Here is a 9,677-nt window from a genome sequence, read left to right on the forward strand (position 1 = left end):
ATTTTTCAGGAATGCTTGACCAAGTTTTTTTTTTTTTAACAACTAGCTGGAGATGTTAGAAAGATATTAGTACAACTATCAATTGTTTTTTTGTCAAGGGTTACAAGTTTTTGCTTTGTCACAAATTAAAATCTGTGTTCTGAATACAGCATAGAACACGGCTATCACGATACCGATGTCCTGTGTAATTCCCCTCCCCTCCAGGTGTTGGCGCTGGTGTTCATCCGGAAGCTGTTGGACTTCATCTTCACCAAACGCGAGCTGAGCTGGCTGGACGACCTCATGCCCGAGTGGAAGAAGAAGAAGCTGGAGGATGCAGAGGAAGAGGTAGCGGCCCGCGGATTCGATTCCCCGAGAGTTAAATCGAGTTAAATCGCCAAGAATTTCAACAGTGTAGCCCCGACCTGCTCCTGGTGTAATTAAGGAAGTGATGTGTGATAAAGCGTGATCAAGCCCAGTGAATGAGTCACTCACGACATTTTCAAGAAAATTAACAATATGACGCTAATGAAAATTCACACTATTTATCACACTTCACGATATTTGCGTTAAATGATCACGTAGCCTTTAATGTCTATTTAGAGCTACCTCAATCAAACTATCGAGGCTTAACGCTACCTTACGTAATGTAGCGTTTCAACAAGCCACAGCGAACAGGAGGACGTAGCTGTTAGCCAACAGGACAATAATAGCACTGGTGTCAGAAGCTATTTGGGGATTGTTGTATTTATGTAAGGTAGAAAGGGCCATTTTAGTATTCTGTTGTTATCATAGAAGATAGCTTCTGTGTGCCACTGGGCATTCCATCGGAACAACCTGTTTTTATCCACTGTTGACAACCCTGATACGTTGGGAGGGTAGGTTGACTATTATGAGGGAGAGGAAAGTAAGGAAATGAGGGAAATTAAGAAAAAGAAAAAAAAAAAGCAGGAGGAAAATTAATGAGAGCTAGAATGGAGGAATCGTACGAGCAGTTTGTAAGGGGCGACATTTAACGAAAAGCTGTCTGGATCCTCAACCTGTGGATTGTACTACAGTCCATAACGACCTCTTACACCAGCGAGCTTTACACAGTGAATAATATGCAGTGTGCTGTTTGGTGGGTCCCAGCGGAGGCATTCAAGGCAGCGCTGAACTCTGCTTACATCACGATTCATGTGTTCTCGGCAGGAGGAGCACAGCATCATAGTGGAGGAGGAAGGCAACGTCCAGCTGCCCCTCGAGGGACACTATAAGTGAGTCATTTGCATCGCTAAACACGTTGTACTTTTTCACTGTCGCTGCACAATCCCTGGTGGAAAAAGTCCAGAGAACGCAGGTTTCTGTGGTCGTGGCGGACTTGGAACGCATCTCGATGCTCTGCTTTTAGTGCAACGCATTTTACCTTGCTCTCTTGACATGAATGCATTACAATACATTTATGAATATTTATTTGATTTGATTGTGTATTCAGGCATTTATGTGGGTGTGTGTGTATGTATATACTGTTGCTAACTTTAGTTTGTTTTCCTTCTTGACTAACTTTCTTTCGTTCTTTCCTTCCTTCCTTCTTTCTTTCTTGCTTTCCTTCTTTCTTTCCTTCCTTCCTTCTTTCTTTCCCTCTTTCTTTCTGTGCACTGTGAAGGAGTGACACTGGCGTGGATCCTGCTACAGTGAACATCACTGATGAGATGTCTAAAGGCTCCTTCGGAAACGTGTGGAAGAACGTGAACCCAGAGACCGCCAAGCAGGAGCCCAGTGCTAAGAGGTGAGCTTCTTTTATTCAGCGCCGCTACGGTGTCAACTAGATCCACCTGGCAGAGATGAGGTTATTTGATTCTGCGCTATTATGTTAGCGAGTTTTCCCCAGCGCTAAGGGGTTAGATCATTTTAACTAGCTTTAAAAGGTCAGCTGGTTGTAACTAGTGCTGAGAAGTTAGCTGGATTTAACTTGTGATAAGATGTTAGCTGGTTTTAACTAATGCTATGATTATTGTTCATTATTATAACCAATGGGTAAACTAGTTTTAGCTAGCACAAAAGCAACAAGTAACTTGTGCTACCTTCTTTAAACGGCAATACGGTTGAAACTTGAATCCAGAAACGAAACCACTTTTTCCAAATCGTGTCGGGCAATACAAAAAAATGTAAATCAACCCCAGAATTTGCATACGTAAATGTTCCCCTCCTTGCCTTTGCAGACTTCATACACCAACCGCTTGATTGTCGCCGGGTAATTATAAACGTGGTTTGGTTTTTTCGAGAACCACAACATACCTAGCTGTGTATGTTGTGGGGTAGTTCTGTCCTCCCCGTGTTCAGTGGATAATGTCTGCCTGCCTCTCTCGTTCCATCCCCACCCCTGTAGCTCCCCCTGTTAACCTTACCGAAGCTGAAACCCCAAAGGTAAGTGGTCATCGCCTTGGCCCCCGTTTCAGTGGACATTTCCGTGGCATGCCGTCCGTTGAACTAACACTACTGTTGGTTGTGTTTTGTTCTAATTTTGCATGCGCCAAAAACGTGAATCCGGTCCGGATCGCTGTAAAGAGGCTTGAACTGGGTTTGTTGCCTTGAACTTGGTTTAACGATTAGATGTTTTTAAGTAGCCTTTTAACAAGGAAAAACTTTAGAATAATAGTATATCGTTAAAAAGAGTTGAGCTTAGTTTAGTTTAGTCTAATGGCTTCCCCCCCCCCCCCCACCCCAACAGCATTATTGCTATCGTCACCACTTTTTTTCAGTCTTTTTGTATAAACATCAACTGAGAGAAACAAACGTAAGTATATCACCGCTTGCTTTTATTTTTTAGTGCTTTCTGCGCCCCGTGAAAAAAAAAAATAAGACCGCAATATCGTACCGGATAGAAATAAGGTGTATGGCAAGGCTCAACAGCATTTGGGATATGAAGGATCTTTGTTTTGCATGACCCAATGACCTGCACTTACAGCGGGCGTATCACTGCACTGTATGAAGAACGCGGAACCTGTCGTGAACGCTCCACGCATGGATGGCTCCAGTGCATCTTCTAGCATCGCTGCCTGCTTTCTTTGCATGATTCCTGCCTGGTGTGATTGAACATTGGATTCGACTTGGATTAAGGAGGATGGATTGAGTGTAGGCTGTATCTGTAGACAACCTAGCCGTAGGCTTCCTTGAGCGGGATGCCCTCACCCAGGGGTTTACAAAGTGTGTGAGAGTCTTTTACACATTTGAAACATCTTTTTTGAAACAATTTAAACAACACCTCTGTGTGTTTTTAAATATATTTTTGTTCTTTTACACATTTTAAACGTCTTTTTTTTTTTTTATGTAATCGTCTGGCGCCCTCCAGAACTCTGGCGCCCCCTAGGGGAGGCTCACCTCACCGTTTGAAAACCTCTGCCCTAACCCATACCTGCTCTCTATCAGACACTTTGGATTAAAGGGTCTGCTTGATACTGTGAACTGTTATTTATAACGTATTGGTTTGTTTTCAGCGTTCAGAGTGGTGTGGAGAAGAAGCCCAAGCGGAGGAGACACGACAAGAGTTTGGACCGGGAGACGAGTTTGTGATGACTGGGGGCTGCCAATCAGGAAGAAGTGATCAAAAAATGTAATAAATATTTTAAGTAAACGAAGCTGTGCCACACTCCGACCACCTTTGTACTGTGCTGCACTGTGTTTTTTTTGTCACGTAAGTCTGTGTGCAACTTGTGTTAAAAAAACTTAAAAAACTAAAACGAACAAATAAAAAAACAGCAACAATGTGTTAGTGTCAATGGGCTGCACCTAAGGGAACAAAATGTTGTTTATTTTCTATGTATATCAAAAAAAAAGTGGGTGATACCAGCAACACGAGCAGGGTCCAATTCTGACGACATTACATGACCAAAAGGGCCAAGTCAAGTAAACAATTTTTAAAAAAGATTATTTTACTTTATAGCTCATTTGTATTTTGTATGTTTTTATATTTTTTCAGACGCAACCTCACGTTTAAAAATAACCTGCCAGGGTAATCCTCCATTTTGTGGAATTCCTGTGTAAAGTGTAATTTTACCGCTATATAATGGTGCACCTCATGATAGTTAGGCAAACCGTAACCGTTGCGTATGTAGGGGCCAATATTAACCCACTTCACTGGTATCTAATACAGGTGGCTATATAGAAAAACTAGTAATTTTTTGAAAGTATTAAATATAGATTTTATATATTCTGTATATCTTAATGTTTCTTTGTGACATAGAACGCTCACTAGGCTATGTCATTTTATTATCTTTAAAAACTGTCTTCATTGTCTTTTTTTTTTATCAGTGTATAGCACTTACCCTGTTAAATATTGTCTCTACGGCCAAGAAAGGACAGATTTATAATTTTTTTGGGGGGGTGGGGGGGAGGGCCAGCGTAAAAAAAAGATAAAAACAAAAGATTATCAAAACTAGCATGGCGGCTGAGCTACAGGAACTTGCTGCGCTAATAGCTTAGTTAAGCTTTTTGCATTCCTGTCACTTTTGCCCAAACGTATGGGTCACTGTGTTCAATTACATGATATACTGTATGTGTATATGTATGTATATATATATATTTACATTAGTCATCCGCAGGTTTTTGATTTATGATTCCTGTCCGTAAGCGTCAACCATTGACATGCTTCCACTGTTGCTAGCGCAGAAGCTAATCCTTTAAGTGTGTTACCCATCGTTCATTCCATCTGTTCAGGGCCAGGCTGCATTCTACTGCCCCTCAACAGGACCATGGCTACTTTGAGAGATGCAATAATAGTCTTCTTTTCTCCAAGAAGGGCAGTGTTTGATAAATAGAAAAGACGATGTATAATATATAGTATATTTTATCCTTGTAAAATGTTGCTCATATATTATATACTAACTTTGAACCAGTGTTGAAGGCCAGTTCACTTTTGTGTAGATGTTATTTTCCCATTGTACTGTCCAAGTGATGGCTCCTAGCTCAGTAGAACAAACTAATTGGTCAAAATATCAATATCACGTATTTTGGCCACATTCGTGTGAAATTCTGCCTTAAAATTGGTAGTTTTAGCTGGAAATTTATGTTCAATTTAAGTCTTCTGCATAGACATGTATCAGTTTCCAATTTGTTATTACATTGTGATTTGGTGTGAGAGTGCGTGCGAGAGAACAAGAGAGCAAATAAAGAGATGTTACAAACAGCTGCCGTCTTCAATAATTATATATATATTATGAATGGCTAAAATGTTACATTAAATGAGAACAACATGTCACTTTTAAGCCTCTGTTCATTTCAAATTACGAGCCAGCCGTACCAAAGTAATGATGTTAAAACAAACAACTTGTTCTTTTGTTTTCAAAGGCAGGACATGCAGTTGTAGTGTTTCACTTCACAATATGGTACCCAAAATGTTTTTCTGTGCGAAATGTACGAAAAGTGCTTCTGCCCTAGAGTCCGATGAGACACAAATGCAACAAAAAAACTTTATTCAGAAGAACAGGGTTGACATTGTGTGCTAAAAACTAATTTTACTATCAGAGCTCTCAATGACTCATTTTTGCATAGGCCTACCTGAGTTTGAAAAATGTTGTGTTCATATTCTACCTTTGTTGAAACGCACGCAAGAAAATAATATAGACAATAATTTAAATGAGTAGAAAAACAAATATTTTCTTGTTTTCAAAGTTTTTCCGGTGCACTTCATAAAACCCTAAGGAAGAACTGTATATCGCACAGGGCTACTAAAGACATGCATTTAAACATCAGTGTAACCCCATAAGGAGTTGTATGGCTTTTTTTTTCCATTAGATATAAAAGAGCATTAAATAAAGTACACCACAGCATCCCTTGAAGACTCAGTTTTGCGCTTGTCGTTTCTTACTGTGGAAGGAAATAAATAAATATCAAATAGACAATCGACCCAAGTCTGATGTTAGCTGTTACTGAAAAATGAAGATGAAGGCATTGATAAGATGTAAACACATATTTTTAAGCAAAACACTGTCCTCAAAAAAAGGGTACATCAAACTAGAGCATGTGACTTTTAAAGTAGGCCTACACAACTCAAATCTATAAATTTACCAAAAATATCCAAAAAAGATTGCAGTAGGCTATATAGCTTCAGCATATGCCGCAATTTATCACAAAATCGGGGCATATATTTTCCAGACAAATGTACTTATTGTAAGTCGCTTAAACATTTGCTAAATACCCTAAATGTACATTTAAATGAATTCCATTGCAATGTCACATTTCTGTGGCAGGTACAGAACTAGATACTAGCCTAAAACCGCTGACAGAAGAGTCCATCGGCCATAGAGAGTCTGTAGATGAGTGTGTTTAGCCGCAGCTCGTTACCTCTCCCCGGATGGTTTGGAGGTCATAACCCAGTGTAAATACTCTTTGGCAGCCATGGCGTCCAGCACTTTGTTCACGTCGCTGGTGAAGCTGCCGTCCACATGCCTCTTACGCACCACCTCATCCATCTCTCCCGTGACAGATCTGGGCACGCGCACACACACACACACACACACACACACACACACACACACACACACACACACACACACACACACACACACACACACACACACACACACGCGCACGCACGCACACACACACACACACACACACACACACACACACACACACACACACACACACACACACACACACACACATTAAACACGTTGCGTCGGCGTGTTAAACCAATCTGATAGAAACGCCGCCCCAACCCCCCCCACCCCTTCTCATTTTCCGGCTCACTAGCATCAGCAGTTGATGTGTGAGCCAGGCAGTCTTTCAGTGGAAAGGATTGATTAATCGATTTGATTATGGGAGATTTATTGTTCATTCATTCATTCATCCGTGATTGGCTCATTATCAGACTTTTGATGTTTTGAACCGATTGTGTGTGAGTGATTGCGTGTCTGCATGTATATGATCATTTAGGTCAAATCATCTCACAACCAACACATATACAGTACATGTATACACGTATGTACGCACACACACACACACACACACACACACACACACACACACACACACACACACACACACACATACATGTATAAATGTATACACGTATATACGCACACAAACACAGACTCACACACAAACGAAACAAAAATACATACATGTATAAATGTATACACGTATGTACGCGCGCACGCACGCACACACACACACACACACACACACACACACATACATACAAACGACACATATATATATACATGTATAAATGTATGCACAGACACACACAAACGACACACACAAACACACATACACACACAAACGACACACACACACACACACACACACACACACACACACACACACACACACACACACACACACCTACAAACGTACACATTGGCACAATTACGCTTAGTCAAATCAACACTGAACAATGGTTATCTTGATTTATTGTCAGCACGAAACACAGTAAACATGAGCACAGGGCTTCGGGAAAAAAGGGAAAGAAAAAAACGGAAAAGTTTGCTGCGGAAAAGAACGAACGCAAGCGGTGACAAGCATCTCTCTCTGTCTCTCTGAAATCTCCTCGCCCCCTCTCTCTCTCTCTCCATCGCCATCTGGTGGTCAAACCTAGGTAGTACAGCGCAGTGGCCCCACTGGTGGCGGCACACAGTGTAGGTAGTGGCAGAGTGCGTAGGGGGCGTAGGGGCCTACTTTCTTCGGACTTGTCCGTTCTTGAGCCAGGCTACAAAGTCCTTGGCGGCCTGCTCCTCCAGGAAGGCGCTCACGTCGCTGGTGTATGTGCCGTCCGCGTGACGCTTCGCTGGCGGGGAACTGGCAGGGGAGATAAAAAAAATTGTAGCATTGTAATTTTATTCCTGACACCCCAAAACCAATGCAGGCGCAATATTGTATACAATATTATAATATCGTATCACTATAATATTATCAGCTATATATCTTTGATGACAAATTATGTCATCGGCTACGAGGTTCCTTGATAGATGTATCCTTTGCGTTTAGTTATTAAGTCTCTAAAACTATAGGTCATAGCTTACAAGTGAGATATTATTATTAAACTATTAAACTCATTCTGATTTAACATTTAAAACGATTCCTCTCTAGTCGTCTGTTCTGGGCTACTTGAAAAATGGCGGACTCCGTGGAAGAGGACCCGAGGGCTCATTCTTAGGCAATTCAAACACAACCATTCTTATTTTCTTGGGATTATACACTTATTAAAACATAAATAATAATATTCTGCCAAGGCCATTCCTCAGACGACATCTATACACTCCACCTTTAAGTAGCTCACACACACACACACACACACACACACACACACACACACACACACACACACACACACACACACACACACACACATACAAACCTTCCTCTCTTGTTGTTGTTCATCAACCACTTGACAAAGTCCTGTGCCTTCCTGTCCTCCAGGTATTTACTGTAGTCGCTGGAGAACGTCCCGTCCGAATGCCGCTTCTCTTTCGACTCGTCCACCTCTGTCCTCTCTGTCTCTGGGCTGTAGGGGGCGACAACGAGGCAAGAATAAAAAGTGATATCTGTATCAATTATCAGAGCACAGATTCTCCAGGGGCCACCGAAGAAAATCCTGCTTTATGCCGAATTCAAGGTCCTGAATATAGGCTCCCCTATATCTCCCCTACATATATATATTTTTTTGTCAAGTAGGCAAGGTGTTGCTTGAATTAACAATTCAAGCAACAAGGAACAAATTAGATCTGAATTCAAAGCACAGTGAATTTAAAACGTTAACTTTTGTATTTGTATATCTTTTTAAATTAATAACAGAGCCATAATTAAATTCACTCAACACTCCAGGCGTAATATGACTGAATTAGCCTTATTCATGGTCATTGAATCTTATCTATTCATATGTACAGAACGCTCCATCGGTAAGACACGGCTGCTTATCATGACCTGTATCTGACCCAACAGCAGCGTCTGTGCTTTCTTATCGTACCAAGGTCTTGTTATGTGATGTTTTGTATCAGTCGATTTTTAACGTTTTTTTTTGCATTTTGTTGCAAACATCGAAGGTCTTGTACTTTGCGGTATGCCTATTCATGTTGTGTTTTATCGTGTATGTCTTGTCTACATGCTGCAATACAATAAGAAGACGATAAGAGGAAAAAAACAGCGTTTAAAATCTGAATCTGTTCTCAAAACAAAAGACCGATAATTCATCTTGCTGCACTCGTCAAGTCAAGTTGTTCTATTTTTCAAACTAAGTCGTACAGCACTTATAGCTCGCTGCTTTCGGTAGCTACTCTTTGATTGTTCCCAGCCTCGCTGGCTTTGGATAGCAGCGTCTGCTTAATGAATCCTACGGGTCAAAGGTCAACTGGGGGGGGGGTTCTTGTGAGGAGGTCAGAGGTCACTCTGTTACCTTGAGTGTTCCCCGTCGTCGAGCAGGGGCAGCTGACAGCTGTAGTGGACGGCCAGCAGCAGCAACAGGACGGCGGACAGAGAGCGGGTTCCTTTCACTGCCATGATCTGTCTCACGCACGCACATGCGCACACACACACGCACGCACACAGACGCACGCACGCACATGCACATACATAAAGACACACGCATATACATGAAGACACACACACACACATACATAAAGACACACACGCACACACATACACATAAGGACACACACACACACACACACGTACATAAAGGACCAAACACACACACACACACACACACATACACATAAGGA

At 41.5% G+C, this 9,677-nt stretch overlaps 2 protein-coding genes across 2 annotated transcripts in view; one reads left to right on the forward strand and one right to left on the reverse strand.

Moving 5' to 3' along the window:
- The window catches only part of LOC311373029 (sodium-driven chloride bicarbonate exchanger-like), a gene marked incomplete at both ends in the record, with an annotated part of 9,959 nt that extends 6,428 nt beyond the window's left edge, over nt 1–3,531 (forward strand). The window contains 4 exons of the mRNA XM_084489892.1: nt 205–327; nt 1,171–1,235; nt 1,625–1,747; nt 3,456–3,531. Coding sequence (XP_084346018.1) covers nt 205–327; nt 1,171–1,235; nt 1,625–1,747; nt 3,456–3,531 — 387 coding nt within the window. The remainder of the gene's footprint in view (nt 1–204; nt 328–1,170; nt 1,236–1,624; nt 1,748–3,455) is intronic.
- Nucleotides 3,532–7,634: 4,103 nt separating this feature from the next.
- Nucleotides 7,635–9,471, reverse strand: LOC311373027 (glucagon-1-like; the record flags this gene model as incomplete). The annotated part of the gene is made up of 3 exons (XM_084489890.1): nt 9,353–9,471; nt 8,318–8,464; nt 7,635–7,758 (listed from the first exon to the last, which is right to left on the reverse strand). Exons 1-3 carry the CDS (start codon nt 9,454–9,456, stop codon nt 7,635–7,637), a joined length of 375 nt encoding a protein of 124 aa, XP_084346016.1. The 5' UTR covers nt 9,457–9,471.
- Nucleotides 9,472–9,677: the final 206 nt, after the last annotated feature.

Source organism: Micromesistius poutassou, assembly GCF_964030765.1.
Source record: "Micromesistius poutassou genome assembly, contig: SCAFFOLD_2752, whole genome shotgun sequence".
Classification (NCBI taxonomy): Eukaryota; Metazoa; Chordata; class Actinopteri; order Gadiformes; family Gadidae; genus Micromesistius; species Micromesistius poutassou.